Source organism: Monodon monoceros, unplaced genomic scaffold (genome assembly GCF_005190385.1).
Source record: "Monodon monoceros isolate NGI ecotype Baffin Bay Population unplaced genomic scaffold, NGI_Narwhal_1 Super_Scaffold_12, whole genome shotgun sequence".
Taxonomy (NCBI): Eukaryota; Metazoa; Chordata; class Mammalia; order Artiodactyla; family Monodontidae; genus Monodon; species Monodon monoceros.
The window spans coordinates 62,336,484-62,362,935 of record NW_021703768.1 but is presented as its reverse complement, the minus strand read 5'-3'; the positions used below and the strand labels follow the sequence as shown (position 1 = coordinate 62,362,935).

At 38.6% G+C, this 26,452-nt stretch overlaps 1 protein-coding gene and 1 non-coding gene across 4 annotated transcripts in view; both read right to left on the bottom strand.

The window, feature by feature from the left end:
- Window positions 1-26,452, bottom strand: part of SCAMP1 (secretory carrier membrane protein 1) — a 104,636-nt gene that overhangs the window by 56,224 nt on the left and 21,960 nt on the right. For 2 of the 3 annotated variants that reach the window (XM_029216960.1, XM_029216963.1), the window contains exons 2-4: window positions 23,514-23,591; window positions 3,537-3,635; window positions 2,155-2,263 (exon numbers count right to left, since the gene is read on the bottom strand). In XM_029216960.1, the coding sequence (XP_029072793.1) occupies window positions 2,155-2,263; window positions 3,537-3,635; window positions 23,514-23,591 (286 nt within the window). Of the gene's footprint in view, window positions 1-2,154; window positions 2,264-3,536; window positions 3,636-20,349; window positions 20,454-23,513; window positions 23,592-26,452 lie in introns of those variants that run through there. The other variant, XM_029216961.1, reaches the window with a different exon arrangement.
- TRNAG-UCC lies at window positions 11,785-11,857 on the bottom strand. The gene has a single exon. It is a non-coding gene; the product is annotated as a tRNA-Gly (tRNA).

Here is a 26,452-nt window from a genome sequence, read left to right as displayed (position 1 = left end):
ACAAATATGTGCTATTCTTTTTGCATGTAATTATTTGTTTCATAATAAAGAAGAATATTATCTATTCTTTTAATAGGTGTTTCAAAAATATAACACTGTATCTCTACATTCCTACAACTCTGAAAACCAAGCTTTTTATTTTTAAAACTTTTCCCAAAATATTAATTTAGAACTCATTACATGGTAAAATAATTTTCCAGTGTCATACCACTTATGTAAGTTGAAACAAGAAAAGAAAAAAGAGCACAGGGACATATCCTGTGACTCTGCCCTAAAAAGAGATTTATTTCAAAGTCCCAAGACTCTGGCTCTCACATGAAGGCCATGAAGTTTTTAAGTCCCTACAGATTTCCTCCTCCACGTCTTCAATCTTTAAATATAACTCCTAACGCATGTGGAGAGGGAAGACCAGCTTCTGAATCTTTCAAGTTTTCTACTGTTAACTCCATGAAGAAACATAAGATAACCAGTACCAAAGAATCAAATTTGGAAATCTCCAAGTCTGAAAAAAATAATGTCCAAAAGACACATGTAAGAAAAGCATAAAACTATGTGAAAATACAAAACAGTCATGAGAAAGAAGCTGAGGAATTATAGCACCTTCAAAAACCTAGAGCAAAAACAAATTCCATGTGTAAGGAGAGAAAATGTGTCTATTTCAAGAAACTAGACTGAAAATAAGGCTTGGGAAGTGGTGTGGGGAAATAAAAAACTAAAATTAAAGAAGTCAAAACATTGAAAACAGAGAGTAAAAATAGCGCCTAAAGGCCATTTTCTCATTTTAGATATTATATCCCACACTTACAAAGATTAGATTTTACATACTTTTTCATAGACCAGGAAATTCTTCATAGTGGGAAAAAAGCGTCCTCTATTTCTGATTCTTCCCAACATGTCTCCACTGTTTTATCATTCTTTTCAAACTACATGTTGTTCTTTCATTTCTCATACAAGTCTCATACTACTCGAGAAGCAGAGAATAGTAGTAAAGAACAAAGGCTCTGAAACTATCAATAGAAGCTCCTAGACACTTACTGGCTAGGAGGGCTTGGGCAACTTATCCAACCTGCTGAAGACTTTGTTTCTACATCTGTAAACTGAGAAGAACTCACCACCCTTCACAGAATTGTACTGAGGATGAAGTGAGCTAACAGATGAAAAGTACTTAAGTGTATAACATACGGCAAGTCTCTTAATTTACCACACTTCATAACTACTTCATTTACTAAAACATCTCTCATAGAAGTAATTTGTATTAGTCAAAGCTAAGGGAACAGGACAGATTTTCGTTACATGTATTTTAGAAATATTGATCTCAATTAAACCTCTAGTTTCTCCTTTCACAGATGCTGTCTCTGATGCTGGAAGCAAGAAAATGGCCCAGGATAAATGTGTCCTCATGAGGCCCTAGACTTACACATTCTAGGATAAGGAAGAAATAGTTCAGTATCACTGAATGTTATCACTGTCCTAACATTGTCACTCCATCACTATCCAGACATACTCACAATGACTTGCCTAGTTCTCTCATCGCTTCTTACCCAGATACTTGCTAGCTTTCCCTAAGCTACTCCCTTGAAGTGACCTTTGGTAGTCACAGCCTGAATGAATTTCATAGGACATAATCAAAATTCACCACTTACTTATTTCTTTGGCATCATCAGAATACCCCAGGCTTCCTAGAGTCACCTCACCACAGATGCTTTTTTTTTTTTTTTAAACTTGGTTTGACATATACGGATATACTTGTGAGGACAGGGGCAGATTAATTTGAAACTGGTCTGAATAAACTAGAAGTTAAGAGTTAAATGCAGTCAAACATAGGGCACACTCCCATGTGCTCATAAAGCTTTAACAGACCGAGGTAAAGGCCCAAGAGTAGAATCAAAGACTCCCGACCTTACAATAAACCAAAATCATCATATTTGCATTCAGAGGCTAACACTATTCTAATCTATCAAAACACTATGTAAATCAGCCAAGATCAGAGAGCCACAGAGCATCAGGTAGAAAATCTGCCATGTCTGACCTCCTTGCTAGAATAACAGGGCAGAGTTTTATATCCACAAACCAAATGATCTAGAGCTAGTGCAAAAGCTTAAAATTTTAAAGAATTTTAAAGTTATTTTTATTTGAAATTTCTTTGGATATTACCATGTTGACTGAGATTTTGCATTTCTCGTTCTCGACGATCTAATTCTGCTGCTTTTCTTTCTAGTTCTTCCTGGCGTTTAAGAAGTTCAGCTTGGGCCAAGGCATGCTCCTAAACAAAAAATAAGGGAATGCATTGTCAGAAGTATAAAATACAGCAATATTTCTACTTCTACTTCTACTATACTCCTACTTCTCTACTATGCTAGAAACCTAATTCAAATGCTCTTTCCACAGTATAGGAATTCACTAAAAATTACAATTTCAGAAAATATTATGGAAATATTTGGCCCATTTAGGCCTTTTGGTTATGAAAACCCATGGTAGAAATGTTGGGCCCATTAGGACAAGAAAAAATTCTGTCAGTAAAAGCAGTTAAAATTCTAAGGTAGGACTTGAGGACACAGGGAGGGGGATGGGTAAGCTGAGATGAAGTGAAAGAGTTGCATGGACTTATATATACACTACCAAATGTAAAATAGATAGCTAGTGGGAAGGAGCCGCATAGCACAGGGAGATCAGCTCGGTGCTTTGTGACCACTTAGAGGGGTGGGATAAGGAGGGTGGGAGGGAGACGCAAGAGGGAGGAGATATGGGGATATATGTATATGTATAGCTGATTGACTCACTTTGTTATACAGCAGAAACTAACACACCATTGTAAAGCAATTATACTCCAATAAAGATGTTTAAAAAAAAATCATAAGGTAATTGGGAAAACGAAATTAAGGTGAACTCTGTGCCTAAATGAGAGTGAGGGACTGAGACAAAGAGAACAGCTGAGGAAAAGAGACAGATGGAGAAAAGGGCAATGAATTGGCTCTTATGAATTGGGTTAAATGGTACTTAAGGTTCCCAATGCAGGAATATTATATAATATCTTATATTTTATAAGATAATGAAGTGAAAGGAGGATATGGTTAAGAAATTCTGGTTTATAACTCCATCTGACTTTATGTAATACCAGGCATCCTATTCATCTCCTTTTTTCTTGGTATTTTTGCCACCTCCTACTTCCTACCACTGTGCTTTGCTCAGCCATCATAACTCTCTTCCAATAATATCTATTGATCTATCATTGTTACTTTAATGGAATTGTGCATTAAAACGTGAGACCAAAAGCAATAAAAATTTCTCTACACAAATTATACACCAAGATGATGAATGAATTCAGTAACTGCTAATAATGGAGTAAAGCAAATGCTATAAGCTGAAAAAGAGGTATGAGTATCATAGGATTGAGAAGCTAGCTAAACCAGACTCAAAAGTGAGTTAAAAATTAAACAATAAGGAATGCACTATACAAAGAATTATTTTGCTCTGAAAGCACATGTTATTGATATTGTAATTTCCAATATGAATTTACACATGTAACATGAACTAACCTTTGCAATCTGTGTATAAGCCGGATGTTCCTCTGTTGGTTTCATTATTGCTGGTTGTGTACTGGGTACGTTAGGCATTTTCACATTGCCCGGTGGAGGCTAGGAAGATTAAGAAAAGGACAAATTACGTAACATAGAAATCCAACTTCAACTTCTTTCAAAAAGTGTAACACTAATAAAAACCAAAGTGGCAAGAACTGCCTCACTTCCTCCCCTGAATTCTCATAATCCAGTGTGCAGTAAAGAGCTAGTGAAGCTCTTCATCTCCAATTTCTCAAGCTCACTCATTTCTTAACTCTTCAATGTGGCTGCTACCTCTTAACACGACATTGTTAGCACTCTCCTCCAGAACACTATGCATTCAAGACAAAACAAAACGAAAACAAAAAACCTTCAAGTATGTTTTTTTAGTAAAATACAGATAGCACCAAACTGAAGAATTTACACCAAGGTTAACTGTCAACTAGGCTGTCAACTCTTCCCACCTAACAAAGCTATGTGCCAGTGCCCTTAAAAAGTAAATAGGAGAGGTCCTGGCAGAACCCCACTAATACTCCTTGAAAAGAATAAGAGGGGAGACATTAGGGAGATGGAAAATAAACTGCACAACCTCCACTTTGCCAGTGACGATCAACAGTACGTGAAAGTAGCTGCAAGTTCAAACAGTAGGTAGATATCTACAAATCCATCAAAGGGGAATTGGTTAAATTACTATATATATATATATATATATATGTATATGTATACAATGCAGTCATCAAAAGGAATTAGTTAGTTCTACAGGAGAATGCCCTTTTAAATACTAAATGAAATAAAGCCAACTACAGAACAGCATGCATATGACCAAATTTTTTTCTTTTATGAACACACATTTGTATATGTCCAGAAAAATCTCTGGGATGTCTTAGCAAACTATCAAAGGGATTGGCACCTTTTGCTTTATACACTTCTCTATTAATTGCCTTCTCTCCCCATTATACTATTTTTTTCAGTTAGAAAATAATTTTAAGGATTCTTTAAAATGGCCATAAGAAAAATAGGACAAGAAGAAAGGGAAAGGAAAAGAAAAACAAAAAGAGAGAGAGAGAAAACATACAAGCAAGCAGCTGCAAAGGGAAGTTCAAAGATCAGAAGAACTATTAAAGTCAGAAGACACCAGCAATGCAGCTTGATTTTATTCTGACACAGCAAACAGCAGCCCTGAAAAGGAAGCCAGACACAACCAAAGATATAAATGGAGTACAGCTGATTCTAAAATTCATATGGAAATGCCAAGAGCTAAGAATAGGTCAAACAATTCTGAAGAAGAGTAAGGTAGGCAAACCTATAATATCAAGACTTAATACAGTAATGAACAGTGTGGTACAGATGCCAAAGATAAGAAATATACCAATAAACAGTAGGGAGACAGAAACAAACCCCCCAAAACTTGATACCCAACAGAGGTCACACCACAAAACAGTGGAGAAATAATGTATTAGTCAGTAAATGGTTCTGAGATAACTGGTTAACCAGATGGAACAATTAAACTAGATTTCCTACTTGACATTACATACAAAAATAAATTCCAGGTGGATGAATGACTTAAAAGTGAAAAAGCAAACTTTAAGCACTTTTAGGAAAAAAATATACATGAATATTTTCATGAACTCAGGGTACATAAGAGCTTCTCAAATATAAGCTATAGAAATCTTTGTGTATCCTATCTATGTTGCATCCCAAGTACCTAAAACAGTGCCTGGAACACAGTAAATGATCAATAAGTATTTGTAAAATTAAGGTTAGCAAGCACATAAACCATAAAGTTAAGATTGTTATTAAATTTCAGTATAGTTGAATCTGTCAAAGTGAAAAGTCAAATAACAGACTAGGAAAAATTGGTTATAATAGATTTAGCAAAAAGTATTGCTACTCAATACAGGAAGAACTGTTACAAATCCATAAAAATACAAACTACTAATAGGAAAATGGGCAAAATATCTGAACAGGCAAAACAAAGAAGAGAAAACAGGAATGGCCAATAAACATAGGAACTAATGGTTCAACCTTACTAGTAATCAAGAAATATAAAAAAACAGTGACATATCACTCATATCACTCATCACTGTATATACACAATGATGATGTATATAAAAATTAAAGCATATGATCAAGACAGCTTTTCAAATCAGTGGGAAAAGAAAAGATATCAATAAATGGTGCTGGGACAATTATTTAAATGTTTGGGAGAAAAAAAAATCAGATCCCATATCTTAATTTATTTGGAATAAATTCCAAATGGATTAAAGTTCAATGCAAAAAGAAAAAAACAAGGAAACTATAAAGATATTAGAAATAATACAGTACATAGAATATAGATGACTGGACTTCCCTGGTGGGGCAGTGGTTAAGAATCCGCCTGCCAATGCAGGGGACACGGGTTCAAGCCCTGGTCCAGGAAGATCCTACATGCCGCGGAGCAACTAAGCCCGTGTGCCACAACTACTGAGCACCCTAGAGCCTGTGAACCACAACTACTGAGCCCGCATGCCACAACTACTGAAGCCTGTGTGCCTAGAGCCCGTGCTCCGCAACAAGAGAAGCCACCTCAATGAGAAGCCCGCACACCACAATGAAGAGTAGCCCCCGCTCACCGCAACTAGAAGAAAGCCCACGCACAGCAACAAAGACCCAATGCAGCCAAAAATAAAATTAATTTAAAAATGTATAAAAACAAAAAATATATTCAAAATGTCAACCTCACCAGTAATCAAAGAAATTCAACTTTCACCTAATTTATTTTTTAAATGATTATTACCATAAGACTACTACCACATTTTGGGAAAGATGTGGTAAAATGGGCATTTCTCACACACTGATAATGGGAATATAAACTAGTTCATATAATAATCCTAGAGCACAATTTGACATCATGTTTAAGAGGCATTTAAGTATTTATACCCTATGACCCATAAATAGCTACTCTTTTCTTTTTTTTATAAATATATATATATATATATATATATATATATTTTTTTTTGGCTGCATTGGGTCTTCATTGCTGAGTGCGGGCTTTCTCTAGTTGCAGCAAACGGGGGCTACTCTTCGTTCTGGTGCACGTGCTTCTCATTGCATTGGCTCCTCTTGTTGTGGAGTACGGGCTCTAGACATGCGGGCTTCAGTAGTTGTGGCACACGGGCTCAGGAGTTGTGGCACACGGGCTCTAGAGCGCAGGCTCAGTAGTTGTGGCACACGGGCTTAGTTGCTCTGCAGCATGTGGGATCTTCCCGGACCAGGGCTTGAACCCGTGTCCCCTACATTGGCAGGCGAATTGTTAACCACTGCACCACCAGGGAAGCCCCATAAATAGCTACTCTTAAAAAATATACAGAAATAATCCAAGGTATGCACAAATGTGTGTATGCCAAAGTACTCCCTACAGCATTATTTGTAAAAGCAAAAGAAAGTTAGAAATACCCCCAAATGTCCAACAGTAGATAAAATATAAATTAAATTATGATCCACCCATAGGAGAATATATTATGCAGCTATTTAAAAGTTTTGAAAGAATATGAAATGGGGAAAGCTTGTATCAGTTATAAGTTATGGGACTTCCCTGGTGGTCCAGTGATTAAGAATCCGCCTTCCAATGCAGGCGACGCGGGTTCGATCCCTGGTCGGGGAACTAAGATCCCACATGCCGTGGGGCAACTAAGCCCACGTGCCGCAACTACTGAGCATGTGAGCCACACCTAGAGAGCCCACATGCCACAACTACAGAGCCCATGCACTCCGGAGCCCGCTCACCACAACTAGAGAGCCCGCGTGCTGCAACTACTGAGCACAACTACTGAGCCCGCGTGCCACAACCAGAGAGAAGCTGCACACCACAAAAGATCCCGCATGCCACAACCAAGACTCCATGCAGCCAAAAATAAAATACATTAAAAAATTATAAGTTATAAAACAAAACTGTATAGACAGTATAATCCCAATTTTTTACTTTAAAATGTATCAATATGTTAACAGTGATTGTTGCTGAAGAGTGAGATGTAAAGCTTTTTCTTGTATTTTTATCTCCACTATAATTTTTATCACCGAAAGAACTGTAAATTCTCTATTCCAATCGCCTGTTCTCCCACTCCAATATTTCATATTAATAGGCAGAAAAACTGAAGCTGATCAATCCTAACTATTCTCCAACTAGAAAATCATGGCCCTAAAGTATCACTCTCTTGGTTTAAATAAGTGGCAACAACAAAACAATGACCGAATAAAACACCTGGCAAAGTTAGTTTGGCAGCACACTTCAGGAAAAGCACACAGAAATTACTCAAGAATTCACCCAGTTGAAACCATACTATAAATTCTTTACTGCTTTAAGTAACAAATGAAGTATTAAGTATAAAGAATTACCAGATAAGAATGAAGGCTAGTTTAGAGCTAGTATTTGATATATTCGAGGTAATAGTTGCTTGTGGCATAGCAATCATGAGAATTATTGGAGAAGCACAAATCTCTAATACCACTGATATCAACCTGAGAGCTGACAATTTCTTCAAATTTCCCAATGCAAGCTAAATCTCTGTCCAGCTCTGGAACCCAGTATTTTCATCAGCCACAACATGCATGATTAGCCACCTCAAGCCAAGTATAGCTCTTGTCATAATTATTAAAGACCTATTCTAATGATGGCTCCAAATTCTTTTCCAACTTTTCACTTCTGCACATATGAACAAAAAGAAAATTAAAACAATCCACTAAACACTTCCCTTTATGGCAACACAGCAGACCACACATCTGTAGTGACACCCCTGATACGCAGTACCTAAAAATGCTGAATCAAATTTCATTTAAATAATATTGTAAATACATGACTAAGCTGATAGGAAATGCTGAGAGGGCAGAAAGTAGGAAAAACCACAAATCCAAAGAAGAGCCTTGATGCCATACCACTAACAAAATCACCAGGATTCAATAAGCTGGAGACAAAGCTTGGGAGTCCGTACAAGGTAAAATCAATCTGTGATCACCGCATAAAGCCAGGACTTCCTAAAAAGCAACATCCTCAGTGGATAAGCAGAAAAGCAGCTTCACAGAAAGAAACAGTATGAATACTTGCCTGTCTTGCCCTTGACTCTGGATAGGGAAGGAGAGAAAAAAAAAAAAAAAGAAATCTTCCCTGGGAACTCCTAATCATAACCCTACCACCTTGCAGACTTGGGGCCAGGTTTTCCACTACCAATACAGATAAAATATTCCAAGTTGAAATTTTCATTTCCAGATATCCCAGGTTGGTAGTGACCTCAAGTACCTGGCAAAAGGAGAGGAACACACTTTAAAACCAGGCTTCAGGGCTTCCCTGGTGGCGCAGGGGTGTTAAGAATCCGCCTGCCAAGGCAGGGGACACGGGTTCAAGCCCTGGTCCGGGAAGATCCCACATGCCGCAGAGCAGCTAAGCCCGTGCGCCACAACTACTGAGCCTGCGCTCTAGAGCCTGCGAGCCACAGCTACTGAGCCCACGTGCCATAACTACTAAAGCTCGTGCACCTAGAGCCCGTGTTCTGCAACAAGAGAAGCCACCGCAATGAGAAGCCCGCGCACCGCAACGAAGAGTAGCCCCCGCTCGCCGCAACTAGAGAAAGCCTCCGCGCAGCAACAAAGACCCAACACAGCCAAAAGTAATAAATAAAAATTAAAAAACAAAAAAATACCAGGCTTCAAAGAATTTTCACAGCTCAAGTTCCAAGTAACATTGGCTTATGACTTAAACACAGAAGGAAGCAAGCCATCATGAGCAAGGATCCACAGATATACAAACTACAAAGTAAGATCAGAGATACTGGAATTATCAGATGCAAAATATAAAATAGATATGCTTAATAAAGAAATAAAAGAAGGTAATAAACGCATGACTAGGCAACAAGAGACTATAAGAATTGACCAAATATCTTTTAAAATGATACAAATGGAACTTACAGAAATGAAAACTATAATAATTAGAATTATAAATTTAATAGACAAGTGTGAAACAGCAGACTACACAAAGATGAAGAGATAATTAGGGAAACAGAAGTGTGTCTAAAGAAACCACACAGGTTGTAGAGAACGTACCTGAGGACACGGTGGGGGAAGGGGAGGCTGGGAAGAAGTGAGAGAGTAGCAGTGGCATATATACACTACCATGTGTAAGACAGATAGCTAGTGGGAAGCTGCTGCATAGCACAGGGAGATCAGCTCAGTGCTTTGTGACCCCCTAGAGAGGTGGGATGGGGAGAGCGGGAGGGAGGTTCAGGAAGGAGGGGATGTATGTATACATGTGGCTGATTCACTCTGTTGTACAGCAGAGACTAGCGTGACATTGTGGGGCAGTTATAATCCAATAAAGATGTAAAAAAAAAAAAGGAGAAAAAGAAAGAAACTGCACAGAATGTAGCAGAAAGATGAAAAAAAGGAAAATACAAGAGCTTAAGAGAAATGAGAATAGAGTGAGAAGGTACAACTGAGAGTTCCACAGGAAGCAAACAGAGAGAATGAGGGAGAGTCAGTGTTCAAAGGGAACGTGAGGACACTAATTCTCAAACTCCAAAACCCAAACCAGATGTTCGAAAAGTTAACACCTAGGCACACTATAGTGAAAGAGCAAATCCTAAGTATGAGAGATCTTAAAACCGTCAAGAGAAAGGGGGTGTGACCAAGACGGGAGAGGAGGAAGACCTTCAGCTCACCTCCTCCTACAAGCTTCACCAAAATTACAACTATTTACAGAGCAGCTACTGATGAAATGACCTGAAGACCAGCAAAGAAGATCTTCTGCAACTAAAGATATAAAGAAGGAGGCACAGCAAGACATGGAGCAGGGGCGGAGTCGCAGTATAGTCAAGACCCACACCCCTGTGCAGGCAACCCACAAACGGGAGGATAATCACAATGCAGAGGTTCTCCGCAAGGAGTGAGGTGTCCAAGCCCCACCTCAGGCTCCCCACCCTGGGAGTCCTGCACAGGGAGGACGAGCCCCCTAGAACATCTGGCTTTGAAGGCCAACAGGGCTTGCTTTCAGGAGAGGCAGAGCACTGTAGGAAACGGAGACCCCTCTCTCAAAGGGCTCACACGAAATGTCACCTGCTCTGAGACCCAGGGCAAAAGCAGTAATTGAAAGGAGCCTGGGTCGACCCACTTACTTCTTGAAGAGCCTCCCAGAGAGGGAGGAGGCAGCTGGGTCTCACTCTGGGGACATATCAATAGATGCTGGTGGCAGCCGTTTTGGGGAGTTCATTCTGTCACGAGGACACTGGTGCTGGCAAGCACCATTCTGGAATCTTCTCTCTAGCTTATTAGTGCCAGGACCTGGCCCTGCCCACCAGTAGGCCAGCTGCCATGGGACACAGCCCAGACCACCAGAAGGCCCAGAACCATCAACAGACGAATGGATAGAGAAGATGCAGTACATATATAGAATCAAATATTTCTCAGCCATAAAAAAGAATGAAATCTAGCCATTTGTGACATGGATGGACCTAGAGGCTGGCATGCTAAGTGAAGTGAGTCAGACAGAGGAAGACAAATACAGTATGAGTTCATTTATATGTGGAATCTAAAGAACAAAACAAATGAACAAACATAATAAAATAGAAACACTCATGAATACAGAGAACAGCAAGTTGCCAGAGGGGAGGGGGGAGGGGGGAAAACAGAAAAAGGTCAGGGAGATTAAGAGGTCCAAACTTCCAGCTACAAAATATATGAGTCAGGGTATGAAATGTACAGTGTGGGGAATATAATCAATAACTATGTAATATCTTTACGTGGTGACAGATGGTAACTAGACTTACTGTGGTGATCATTTAATACTGAATCACTATGTTGCATAACAGGAACTAAAATAGTGTTGTAGGTCAATTATACTTCAAACACACAGAAAAAGAGATCAGGTTTGTGGTTACCAGAGGCAGGGGGTGGGGGACAGGGAATTGGATCAAAGTAGTCGAAAGGTACAAACTCCCAGTTGTGAGATAAACAGGCACTAGGGCTGTTATGCACAACATGATGAATATAATTAACACTGCTGTCATGCTATATATGAAAGTTGTTGAGAGTAAACCCTAAGAGTTCTCATCACAAGGAAAAAATTTTTTTCTATTTCTTTCATTTTGTATCTATATGAGATGAATATTCACTAAACTTGATGTGCTAATCAATGCATGATGTAAGTCAAATTTTTTTTTTTTTTTTTTTTTTTTTTGTGGCCACACCACATGCGGGATCTAAGTTCCCTGACCAGGGATTGAACCTGTGCCCCCTACATTGGAAGTGCAGTGTCCTAACCACTGGACCACCAGGGAATTCCCGTAAGTCAAATTATACTGCACACCTTAAATTTATACAGTGGCGTATGTCAATTATATCTCAATAAAACTGGAAGAAAAAGAAGGGAAAAAAAAGAAAGACACAATACCTATACAAAGGAATGCCAGTAAGACTGAGAGCTATTTTCTCTACAGCAACAATGGGATCCCAAGTAGAATGCGCCAAACTGATGAGAGAAACTAACCGTCAATGCCGACCTCTAAAACCAGTGAAATTAGCTTTTGAGAACTAAGGTGAAATAATAAATATTTATAAATATTCAAAGAGTTACTACCAACAGACCCTCACTAAAGGAACTTCTACTTTAGTACCAGAAGAAATATTTGAGATGTAAGAAGTGGTATCTTTCTGCCTCATTGGACACTCCTGAGTATATCGTCTTCATTTTACACTCATCAAAACTGCAGACACAGAAGGAAAGTCAACCTATCTGTAGAAAAAAAGAGTACTCTAGTGCACCTAGATGTACTAGAATAAGATAGGCTCTTCTCCTGACAATCCTGAAACTGTGTCTGTCACTGCTATGGAAGCCCCTGGGAAAAATTTAAAGTATTGAGAAAAGTACAGAAGGTGCAAAGATGGAGACAGAGAAAAAACTTTAGAGAAGCCAGGAGAATAGGAGAGTGACCTCGGGGGCAGAGCTCTGGCCAGAGCAAGGCTGTATGTCCTTCTCCCATGGCGGATGAAATTTCACAAGTTAGGAATAGACTACATTTCTTAAATCTCTGTAAAAGTTATACTTTACATGGTTATAATTATTTATATTTTAACACAAATTACATTACTACGTTTGCCTATCTGTGTGGCTTTGGAGAACTCAACCAGGATCAACAGATTAAAAATTATAGTAAGATATATTTTCACTCAATAGAATTAAGAACATTATAACAATCAAAGAAACACAACTATGGAGAGGCTTTTCTGTTATATAGTGAGCTCTCTGCATTGGAAGTTCCAAAGGTGTTTCATTATTAAATAAATGAGCACATAAGAGCCCTTCGAGGAATGAGAGGTCCACAAGTTGTCTTTCTCATGTATACAACAAATATGTTCTCCTTCCTGGTTTTCTTCCATACTCAAAACACCTATTCAAGAAAATTTCTCCTTGCTTCTTCCGGCTCTTTCTCTTCCATCTGTGAACCCATAATGTTTCTAAGTATACCCAGGTCTAAAGCAATTAACGTGTTCATAGATCTCCTGCATCAGAAAGCCCTGGTGCTTACTGAAAATGCAAACTCTACGCCCCACTGTGGACATACTGATTCAAAAACTCAGGGGTTGAAGAGAAGGGGTTTGCATTTTCAAGATGGTCACATTTTAAGTAAGCTCTCCAGGGTGATTCTTATACACCCTGAAATTTGAGAACTCCCCTCTGAGGCAACAAAGTTTACAGTTTCTATAAACCACTGTCTATTCTTTCACCTAATCGAGAGACTGCCAAAAGAAACCTTAAACTTTTTGCAGCTTCCACTGACCTTATCAGTCTCTGACAGAGCAGACAGAACTGATTTTGGCTCTGCCTAACACAGATTCCCTTGTTATTAAGGGTGGTGAAAATTAAACATACTAATGTCAGAATCAGGACAAGTAGAAATAATTTTATCTCAATAGATGACCATTTCAAAACAAGGCTTTTAAAGATTAGAGTAACTGGGGGAGGAGGTAAGTAATAGGAGGAAAGAAGGGCTATACAAGAATGGGAGTTCGCAAATAGAGAAAGGCACATGAAGGAAGAGAGGTGCAGCCAGACATATTTATTCATACGTTCAAACATTCATTGATCAACTGCAATGTGCCACAAACAATTACAGACACTTGGGAGACATTAATGAACACAACAGGCAAACATCCCACCTCTCATGGAACTTACAATCCAGCAATGGAAGATAAACAATACATATAATAAATACATTATAGAGTATCTTAGAAGGCAGTAAATTTTATGGAACAAAAAAAAATGAACACGGTAAACAGGTCGTGAGTATAAGCTGAGTAGGGATAATTTTACAAAGGTGGTTAAGAAAGCAAATATTTCAGCAAAAACTTTACGGAAGTGAACGAGTCAGGTGTGCAGATATCTGGGGGAAGACCATTTAAGGCAGAAGGAATAGCCAATACACAGTCAGGAGAATGCCTGGCCTAAGGAAGACCAGGGTGCTGGGAAAGAATACACAAAGAAGGAGTGAGGAGATAAGAGTGAGAGATATTGAAGACCAGATTATATGCTATTTTAAGGACTCTTGGTTTTACTGTGGAAAAAAATCAAAAGCTAGTGAAGAGTTCTAAGCAGGAGACTGAAATGATTAACTTTTTTTTTCAAGGTATCACTCTGGCTACTGAGCTGAAAATAGATTAAAGGTGGAGAGAGAGAGTAGTCAAGAAACCACCACTGTAGTAATCCAGGCAAGGGATGATGGCAGCTCAAGCCAAGTGGTGGCTATGGAGATAAGGCATCAGATCTGTATGTATTTGTAAGGGAGAGCCAACAGGATTCCCTGACAGAAATGTGATGTGTAAGGAAATGGAAATAATGAAATACCACCAAGGTTTTGGCCTAAACAACTAACAGGATAGAAATAAGAAAGATTGAAAACGGGCAGGTTTCTAAGGAGGGGGCTCAGTTCAGTACTGGACAAGCTGAATTTGCAGTTTCTAAGACATCCAAGGTAGACATATCTAGCAGGCAGCTGAATACATGAGTGTGGTGTTCAGAGCAGAGTTCTGTGCTGGAGATGTAAATTTGGGAGTCATCAGCACGTAGATGATATTTAAAGCTGTAAGGCTGGATGAAATAACCATTTGAGTGGCCATGGACAGAGAAGAGAAGCAAAGCCTAACTTCTGGCACACTCCAATACTGGGGCTGAAGGGGCAGGGAAAGGAGAGAAATCAGCAAAGGAGACGGAGAAGGAAAAACTTAAGTGCTCTGAAGGCCACATGAAAAAAGTTTTCTAAGAATGAGAGAGTGATCAACTGTCTGTGCTGCTGATAGATGGAGTAAGACTGCAGTTTTACCACCGGATTTAGCAACGTGGAAGTCATTGGCTACCTTGAAGAGTGTGTTTTGGTGGAGTGTTGGGAGCAAAAGACTTACTGAAATATCTTTTAGGAGAAAGGGCTGAGGGGAAAGAGAAGTAGAAAGCTCTTCAGAGGAGTTCTGCAGCAACTGGGAGCAGAGAAAGTTTTTCAATGACAGAGATGTGAGAATTAGACTCGAAAGGGAAACAAGGTTAACATAAAGTTTTGTTACAAAGTTACAGTAATCAGGACAGTGTGAGACTGGCATAGGGATAGACACAGATCAACCGAGTGGAATTTAGAGTCCCAAAATACGCCCTTACATTAACCATCAATTGATTTTCATCAAGAGTGCCAAAATAATCCAATGCGGAAGAAGAGTCTTTTCAAAAAATGGTGCTAGAACAAGTGGATATCCACATGCAAAAGAAAGAAGCTGGAAACCTATCTCATACCATTCATGAAAATTAATTCAAAATGGATCATAAACCTAAATGTAAGCACTGAAACTATACAACTCTTAGAAGAAAACTTCGGAGTAAATCTTTATGACCTTGAGTTAGGCAATGGCTTCTTACATATGACACCAAAAACAGAAGCAACCAAAGAAAAAATAGACAAATGTGACACCAAAATTTAAAACTTCTGTGTGTCAAAGAACTCTATCAGGAAAGTGAAAAGACACCCCACAGAATCGGAGAAAATAACTCGAACAATGCAAGGGTAAGACACTGATCCTCCACACAGCTGGAAATCCACGTATAACTTTAGAGCCAGCCCTACATATCCGAGGTTCTGCATCAGGGATTCAATTCACCACTGATTGTGCAGTACTGTACTATGTATTTAGTGAAAGGAATTCACATGTATGTGGACCCCCATAGTTCAAACCTGCGTTGTCCAAGGGTCAACTGTATCTGCAAATCACTTATTTCACAAGTGACCTGTATCTAATATCACGTATTCAATATCAAAAAGAAAATCCAATTTTAAAATGAGCCAAGAATCTGGACACTTCTCCAAAGATAACATACGAATGGCCAATAAGCACATGAAAAAAAAAATGTTCAACATCATTAACCATCAGGGAAATGCAAACCAAAACCAACAAGGATAGATCACTGCACATCCGCTAAGATGGCTGTAAGCAAAAAGTCAGACAATAACAAATTTGGCAAGGATGTGAAGATACTGGAACCCTTCTCCACTGGTGCAGCCACTTTGTTAAACAGCCTGGTAGTTCCTCAAAAAGTTAAACATATTATTACCATATGACCCTACCATTCCACTCCTATGTATATCCAAGAGAAATGAAAACACATGTCCACACAAAAACTAGTACACAAAGGTTCAGAGCAGCCAAAAGTTGGAAACCATGTAACTGCCCATCAACTAATGAATGCATAAATAAAATGTGGTATAAAAAGCCATAAAAAGGAATGAAGTACTGATACATGCCACAACATAGTTGAACCTTGAAAACATTATGCTAAGTAAAAGGACCAGTTGCACAAGACCACACACTTTACGATTCCATTTATATGAAATGTCCAGAATAGGCAAATCTGTAGAGACAGAAAGTAAATATACTTGCCTATGGCTGGAGAGGGAGGGGGGAATGTGAAGTAACTGATAAAGAAAGCAGGGTTTCTTTCAGGGGTAGAAGATACAAAAATATTCTAAAATTAGAATGTGGTAATGGTTGTACAACTCTATTACTACACTAAAAACATTTAATTGTACACTTTAAATGGGTGTGTGGTATATTAATTATCTAATAAAGCTGTTAAATGAATAATAAATTTTTGTGATTTTTTTTTTCCTAACATAGAAGAAAACATGTTTTTATGATGATGTGAATGATCCAGTAGAAAGTGATAAAACTAGTGATGTTGGAGAGGAGCAATTCAGCAAAGTTCTTAAGTGAAAGTACATGGAATCTACTGCACAAATAGAGGGAATGGCTTTAGATAGAAGCACAGACAGTTCATCTATAAGTAAAAGGCAGGAAAACAGAACACATGGGTATAAACGCTGGTAGGTAGGTAGACGTGACGGTGGAAGTCTGTGGATGTTCTCTACTGGTTGCTTCAATTTTCTCAGTGAAATAAGAAGTAAGGTCATCAACTGAGAATGAGGATAGGAGGACAGATTTTAAAGATGAGGAGAGAAAAAGAAAAGGTGAGGAGAGAGAAGAAGACAGTGGACAATTAAATAACTAGGACATTCAGTACAACTTAGAGCTGGTTATGAACTAAAAATGAGGCCATTCAGTATGTTTACATGTGTTTCTCCATATTTAGCTGCAAGGTAAGGGCAGAGAGTATAGAGTTGTCTTTAACCAGGGCTTGGCTTCTAGCCAAAAGACTTATGTCAAAGTAAGGGGGAGAGGGGAAGGCAAGGGAGTTGAGAGTACATGGAGAGTGATTATGACAACTGGATGTGGAATTTAGGCTGAGAGGAGACAGTAAGATGTAGATAAAGGGCAGTGACATAGTAGGATCAACAAACCAGAGGTCCTGGTGGAACTGAAAGATGTGTTGAAATTGAGGAACTAGAAGAGTAACCGAAAAGATACAAGAAGCGGGAGTGAGTGACTTGAGATAACATGGAATGCAAAATTCAATGGAAGAGATGAGGTTAAGGCACTGACAGGCAGGATGTTGGAAAGATCACCACTAAGAATTCAAAATAGGACAGCAGGGACTTCCTTGGCAGTCCAGTGGTTAAAACTCCACGCTTCCACTGCAGGGGACATGGGTTCGACCTCTGGTCAGGGAACTAGGATTCTGCATGCTGCATGGTGTGGCCAAAAAAAAAAAAAAAAAAAAAAAAAATATGACATTCAGGAGGAGTTCCCTGGTGACCTAGTGGTTAGGATTCCAGCCTTTCACTGCCATGGCCCAGCTTCAATCCCTGGTCAGGGAACTAAGATCCAGCAAGCCGTACAGTGCGGCCAAAAAAAAGAAATACATAATGGTGGATGGGGATAAGAGTAGGGAAAAGATGTTTTTAAAAATTAGAAAATAGGAATAGTGTTGGAAAGAGTAATAGTGGACCAAGAACTAAAATTAAGAAATGAAAACAAAGAGAAATAAGGTGTAGTAATTCAGAGATCAGTAGATGACAGCCACAATGAGACCTGGGACCCAATTATAATCTGATGACATGAGATTCAAATGATGACATGGGATTCCTTTTAGACAGGAAGGAGGAAAACCATCTAGAAGCAGCTAGAAACAAAGACAATACCTACCCCAATTTTATGCCCAGTTGTCTGAGAACTGTGAGAGAAAAAGCAGCTAGTTTTGGAGAAGGTTACAGGGGAAGCAGTGTCCTCACAGAAAGGCCAGTTTCCACAGAGCAAAGGGTAAAACATTCAGAGAAAAAGATAAAGATATAGGGGATTTTGATGAAGTTGGTTGGACTCTGACTTCCAGAAAGCACAAGTTTCAGGAATTAAGGAAATAGAAGGGTTCAGACTAAGAAACATGCAGTGCATCATGAGGATTAAAATCCAGGAGATGAGGAGGAGTCTGGGGCTTCTCGTAGAGAATGACACAAACAGGAATCAAAGGCATAATGAGATTAGTTCTGATAAACTTAGGGCAGTCAAGTGTTGAGGGTAGGGAGGGATAAGTGTTCTGCAGGCTCCACTTTGATCCTTTTAAATGGGCATGAAGAGATTTGAAGTTATACAGTCCTAACCCTAATGTGCCATCTTATTCCCAGTGTGGCATACAAACCCTAAGGTGAACCTCAATGATTCTACCCTCCTGGTGTTCACGTCTTAATATAATAACCCTCTCCTTGAGTGTATGCAGGACCTGTGACATGCTTCTAATCGACAGAATTCGGTAACAGTGATGGGATATCATTCCCTTGATTACATTATGTAATATAGGGACTCCATCTTAGTAGCAAAGTGTGAGAGACTCTCTGCAGACTCTCTGAAATAATGATGTTGAAGCCTGTGTGGCAAGAAACCATGCAGCCTCTAGGGACTGTAGACATCATCGATGACCTGAAGGTGGCCTCCAGCGGACAGCTGGCCAAAAGCTGGGGCCCCCAGTCATACAATCACAAGGGTATTAATTCTGGCAACAACCTGAATGAGCTTGGAAACAGATTCTTCCCCAGTCAAGCCTCTGGATGAGAATACAGCCCAGATCACAGCTTGATCACAACCTTGTGAAACCCTGAACAAATGACCCAGTTAAGCTGTGCCTGAACTCCTGACCTACAGAAATGATAAAATAATAAATGTGTGCTTTTTCAAGCTGCTAAATTTTTAGTAATTTGTTACACAGCAATAGAAAATGAATATACCTAGTATGAGAGGTTCATCTTGGCCCATTAAAGGAGGGAAGCCAGGCATTATGACCACACAGTGTCTCTTTACTCCATTCAATGACCAATAAATGCCCTAAGGGAGGTGGTCTCAATGGGGTTGTGGGTTAGAAAGTAGATGACTTTAGCTGGAGCAAATGGCACCTTAGAGGATAAGATTAAACAGATACTCTGGGGAAGAAGTCTATGGAGACTCTCTGCTTTCTGCTCAATTTTTCTGTAAACCTCAAACTGCTCTAAAAAATAAAGTCTATAAAAAATTAAAAATAAAAAAAGATAGTCTTAAATCAAATCATGGAGGCCCCACATGGCACACTACTATGTAGACAATGCATAATCAATGCACACGTTTCTAAGGAGAAAAGACCTAATCTGAACTTTGCCTTAAAAAAATAATTCTAGTCATAGTGCAAAAAACTGATTTGAAGAAGAGAAACTGGAGACAGGTAAGTAGACAGGTCATTGTATTATCTCACATGAGTACCTGAATTAGGACAGTTTAGTAGGAATGAAAAGGACAGACAGGTAATATCTCCTGGAGGTATAAATGACAGGACGTGGCTACTGATTAGATGTAGGGAAAGAAGCTGTTTGGGCCAAAGACGACTCAGGTACTTCCAGCCAATGACACTAGAAGAACAGAAGGCAATATTTATCATTAAATAAGACAAGAAACAAAGAAGACTGGTTTCGGAAGGGACAGATAATGAGCTCCAAGAAAGACAAGAAGCAAAGGAGAAAGAAAAAAAGAAATGCGTGCCAAGGGAAAAGAAAGACAGATATTACAGTACAGAAATTGCTTTTGTGGTATTAAAAATAGGCAAGCTACTATGTACTATCCAGTCAGTGCCTGGAGTTAAAGTTTTATCCATTTTCAAAACAAAAGCTGACATCAGAAATTATTTATCTCAAAGTCTTCCTCTCTGCCTCCACTGTTACACATTGAAGGAAAAAAAAAAAAAAAATGCCCAGAGACGTTAGATGGCTTGTCTAAGGGTACCAACTAATTAGTGGCAAGGCCTAGATTAGAATCCAGGTCTTATGACTCTAAGTCTACTCCATGTCCTGAATTAACTTAGTCAGAGGCAGTTCTTACTTACATAAATCATTTATCTATGTCCTTTATGGTCAGAAATGACCACTTGAGCATGCCAGTACTTGGAATTTTCTTCTCTTGGTTCTTCTGCAGATCTTGCTGCTTTATATGACAGCGATCATATATGTCAACAACTAGAAGAACAGAAAAGGAACCAAGCAACCTATTCCTGAAGAAAAAAAATATGACAGTAAACTAGGCCCTGAGAAACATCACTAAGGATTTTATCAACAGCACCACGCTACCCCCCCGACACATAGGTCTCCCTATCCCTGTACTTCAACACCCGCCAGAAGACATCCTGTCTGAAGCCGTGAATGCCATCACCAGTGGCTGAAACTAGTGAGAATCAAGCTGCAGTAGGCATTTTAAACTGTTGCCTAATTTAAAAGGAAAACATTCCCCCTAAATACATAACAGTTCTCAAGGATGAGCTAATTCTTCTAGTAATTTATGCATTAAGCTTTAGAGGGCAGGCCAGGGAAGCTACCCACCAAGCTCAACATAATTCCAGTGGTAAAATGCATTTTGAGTTCAAACAGAAAAAAATTATTTCATAACCAAAGACTACCCTCCATTTTATAGCACATCTCAATTCAGACCACCACATTTCAACTGAATAGCCTTCCAGTCTACTGCCAACAGACTAAGTCTAAACTATGTGGTGTTTTATGAGGATTCCTTTCTCTGAATTTATAATACAGAATGAATTAATATGTAAATTATTAAAATTATTTAAATATTTAATTGTTACTTTCCTTAAAGTTTCCATTCAAACAGAAAACTAAATATAAAAGGAAACCTAATAAAAAAATTAAAAAGACAGGAACTGTCTAAAATCTTAAGGTTATATGCTCATTCTGCTGAAGGATCTTCCTACTTGACCTCAAGTAGCTCACCACACCCTTCTGCAACAATCTAGAAGCTTCATTTTCACAAATACTTTTCTAAGAAAAATATGGATAACAACAATCAACTAAAATAGTATCTGGACTGAGTTCTGACATATCACTTACATCAATTATCCAAGTACGTCTGCTCTTAGAAAATAGTCACAGCTGCAAAACCCAGTGGGGGTGGGGGGAGTGGTGGGACAAATTTCTAAAATCATACATATATGAAACAAAAGAATTTTGAATTTTTAAATTATTGCATCTGTATTTTCCGTCATGTAAAAAGTTCAGTGGAAAATGCCTAAGTGCTCTTGTAACAATATTTTTCCTGGTTCTGACACTATCTTACTCATCAAATCTAAGGAAGTGTTTCGTTGTAAGCTGGCTTTTCATTATTGCCTACCTACTCTCTTTCAGAAAACCTTTCCTTGACTGTAAAGTCTCAACATTTAGAACCATAATTTACATTTCTGTTTTATCCTTCCTGGATATATCTAATTCGTGTAATTTTTTAAAATCCCAATTACGTGAGAAATTTTCCATAGACCGGGACATTATCTTCTATTTCTTAGGCATCTGTCTCTAAAGACAGCACTAACAAAATGGAAAAGGCAAAAGCTTTACAGAAAAAAGATGAGTTACATAAACCAGTTCTGCCACTTACTAGCTGGATGACTTGTGTCTAAGATTCTTTACCAGTAAAAGGAAACAAAAAATATCCATTTTGAATGCTGTTATAAGAATTCGATAAGATAATACAGGTAAAGCACATGGCACAGAGTAGACAACTTGTTGAAGAACATTACTACTTCTCAAAAGAATAATCTAAAGCTGCTACTGTAAAAAGGTTAAACATTTTTTGCTAGTAAAATCTTCCAAAAAATTATATAAAAACCTCCCTTTATTCTTTACCAACAAATTTAACAGTCTTGTTCCCATCTCCACCCCACCCCCAGAAATTATCAAACTACATATAGTGGAATAAAATATACCGGGCTTTTCTTTTTCTCCCTTTCAACTCCTACCAAGTTGCAATCTCATACATTTTCACAGTTCACTATAAGGTTGAGCCATACGACGCTGCCATCTTTACATGTCAAAACTGGTCAACTTATTGGCCATTTCACAGGGTTCAATCTGAAACTGACATGCTCAAAGAACACTTGATGATCCCAGCCTGGGTTGCAGCTGCTACACATAAACAGAGGCTGTTAAAATAAATGAGGGCTTTGAAATAAAGTGAAATTTTAAAGTTCACTCTTATTTTAGTGCTTTTACTTTGTACAAAGCTCTTCTTAAAACTAAAAAGTTAATACATCTTGAAGAAATTTCCAAGCAAAAGCCTACACGATCTTCTAGAATTATTTTCTAGACTATGAAAAACATGCATCAGGAAGAGATGATCAAGTAAGGATCCTTATAATGACATGTAAATCCAAGCACGTAACTGAAGAACTTTAATATCTTTAAGAGGATGACTAACAGTTCAAGAGCCAACAGGGTTTAAAATTAGGGGCCTCGTGAGTGTGATATTTGAGCTAGAAACTCAAATACAGGAGACAACATTATTTGCCAGAGAAATTTTGAGGGAGAATTCTCAACAGAACCTACCTTCAGTAGTCCTCAAAACTGGCTCACAATAAAATCATCAAAAGCGCTATAGCAAAAACAAAAAACGAAAGTGCCCTGTGAGAGATTAGAGCCCTAACAGATACTGTAAAAGTTCTCCAGGTGCTTCTAATATGCATTCAGGGTAAAGAACCGTGTTCTTTAAGGGTTTTTTCCATACTCCTTCATTTTATAAACCAAGACTACATTTTGAGAAGAATATGCTCCTAGGCCAGGTCCCACAGGTTCTAGTCTACCAGAGTAGAAAGCTAGTCCTATTCAGAATCACCTAATTCAAATGACAACCATACAAGTTATTCATGGTACAGTTCCAGACGAACATCTCTCTTTGTAAGAAAACATCACCCTGTATTACCATGAAACTAACATGTATACCAAAAAACCTCTCCTGTTTAAAGAACTGTAGTAATTTTAACATATTAGAGGGGTTATTAGCAATTTAATTTGTAGAACTATCATGGTAATTTTCAATTACTAGGAATATTCCTTCCTGTTTTAATAAACTTGCTAAATTCTAAATAAAACACTAACAGCTTATTTTATATAAGTTTAACCAATCAACTAAAAAGAAACCATAATTGAAATATAAATCCTATTTAATTTCCATTTTAATATTTAAAAGTAGTCCAATTAAGAATAGTCTTACTGTTCTAGAATCCGAAAATGGATTGTATTCATCAAGTCCTGGTGGGACATTTCTTGTCACTTGTGTAACTGATGGGTCCTGGAATAAAATTCAAAGGAGAAAAAAAAGATTACTTATCCTTTAAGATACAATTATGATATTTACAAAGCATTTGCTTTATCTGTCCTTTTGGTCACCCAGCAAAGCTAACAGAGGAAAATAAAGAAGATTATCAGATTTACTCAGTCCCACTTCCAGAAAGTTGAAATTTAAACCCACAGCCCTCACACTCTCAAAGAAAAACAAATGAAAACTGGGTTAAATGCAAATCAGCTGCTAGCTATTATTTAAAGAATGAAAATAGACCACCTCATAGCAGCTGTGTGGAACCGATTGCACAGGGCATCTCAGCAAATCTTGAGTAAACCCATCCTTTCCTCTGGGCTCCACAAAGAGTTCACGTTCCCCCTTTTTAAAAAATAATATCTTCAGTTTTCCCCACTGCAGATTTAAGTACCACGATACAAATCAATGTCATGTACAGGCAACATCTAGAGCATTCAAGATTAAGCACCTCTTATTTGTTTTATTCTACTACAGTACTTCCCCATGACTGTATTTATTGTTCCACATGATCCTAGACTGTCTCCCTCTTCCAAGTATAACATATTACCACATTATCCCAGCTTTTCAAATTTTAGTACTAGGCTTTCATATAAGTAACTAAATCACAAAATCCTAGTTATTCTATTTCTCTTGACTGTGAAAGTAAGACACAAATATAATGACCATCTCAACAAAATCAACTACATAATTAATGTGAAAGCCATTTGCAAACCATAATATACAGCCTCATCAGCCTTCATATCCCTAGTCTCAAACTTTCACATTCACCAGAATCAAATAAAACACAGATTGCTGCACCCCACTCCCAGAGTTTCTGATTCAGTAGGTCCGGGGTGGGACCTGAGAATCTGTACTTCTAACAAGTTCCCAGGTGATGCTGCTGGTCTGGGGACCATTGCTCCCTTGTCTACACTGTACATTGTCCAATCCATCTTCCTCAACACAGTCATCAAAGTTACCTTTCAAAAATGTAAAGCTAATCTTGTCACTCCCCTCCTCCAATCCCTCTCCTCTGCCCATTATCCATTTCAGATTTTTAGAGACTCAACTATAAAATATACATTCCTCAAAATGAGATACAAAGTTTCCAACTAGCCCCTGCCTACCTTTCCAGGCTTATCAACTCTCTTATAACCACCCTCACACCTTGCCAGTCCTTTCCCTTAACCAAACAAAACAAGCTACTGGGCTTCCCTGGTGGCGCAGTGGTTAAGAATCTGCCTGCCAATGCAGGGGACATGGGTTCGAGCCCTGGTCCGGGAAGATCCCACATGCCATGGAGTAACTAAGCCCGTGCACCACAAATACTGAGCCTGCATTCTAGAGCCCATGAGCCACAACTACTGAGCCTGCAGGCCACAACTACTGAAGCCCACGTGCCTAGAGTCCGTGCTCCACAACAAAAGAAGCCACCACAATGAGAAGGCTGTGCACCGCAACGAAGAGTAACACCGGTTCCCACAACTAGTGAAAGCCCACGTGCAGCAACCCAACACAGCCAAAAATTAATTAGTTAATTTTAAAAAACAACAAGCTACTATATAAGGAGCCTCGAACTTGGCAATAAGCAATTGGTAAGTATAAATTAAAAGTACAGCAGAGATGAAAAAGTCTTTAGGCCTGCTCAACAATAAAATGGGAAGGGGGCAAAAAAAATCACTCTACCTCCTCTCAGGGTTACCCTCCCCAGTTTATTCAAAAATGAGTAGGAAGATTATCAAGAGGGAATGTATGCATCAGGGGGAAAATTAAGAAAATAGAAACATGAATATTTTAATCAAATTTTTAATCAAGATGGCATTGTTGTGCTTAAATTTAGAAGTGGGCTCAGGGTCAAGAAGTGGAGACCTAGCAAATCCAGATGGTCCAGCTGCAGTCACGTCACAACGCCCAGCCCACCACAACCCACCACAAAACCAGGCAACCTGTGAATGCTCAGACACCATATTCTTCCTTGGCATTGCTTCCTCTGGCAGTAATACTCTTCCAGGCAGGTTCAGCCTAGCAATCTCCTCCTCTTCCTTAAAGACTCAACCCAAAGACTACCTCATATGCTAACCAATAATCTTCCTGATACCTTCCTGATATCCAAGTCACTCCATCCCAATCTCAATGCTCCCACAGAACTTGGTATTTATCTCCATCAGCATTTATTTCACTGAACCATGATGATCTTCATGCAAGTCTTTTTTCCCAAATTAGACTGTGACATCTCTGAATACAAGAAATAGGTAAATAGGTCTTTTTTATTTAATCATACATGAGAGGTAACACTGTTTCTTGAGTGATTATTATTACGACCTCTGGGGGGGAAAATCCAGAATAATTATTTGCAACAGTAGCAGCAGTAATAACCAAGAAATACTTCCTTAAAAATTAACATAAATATGAAGTTAATTCAAAAAGTTTAAGTGAAAAGATGTTTAATTAATGTTTACTCTCACTCATAAGAAGAGAAACACTAATTAAAACTACGGCTGACCCCTCAACAACACAGGGGTTAGAGGTACCAACCCTCGGCTCAGTCAAAACTCCTTGTATAAGTTATAGTTGGCCCTCCCTATACTCCACATCCATGGTTCTGCATTCATAGATTCAATCAAGCACAGATTGTGTAGTGCTATAAAATTTACTATTAAAAAAAATCCACATATAAGTGGACCCACAAAGTTCAAACCTGTGTTGTTCAAGAGTCAATTGGATGCTGATGTAATCATTTCTCACGTATCAGATTAGCAAAAATCCAAAAGTCTGACATACTCTGTTGACAAAGCTGTAAGGAAATAAGGATTCTCAAACATTCCTAATAGGAACAGAAACTGTTACAACCTCTA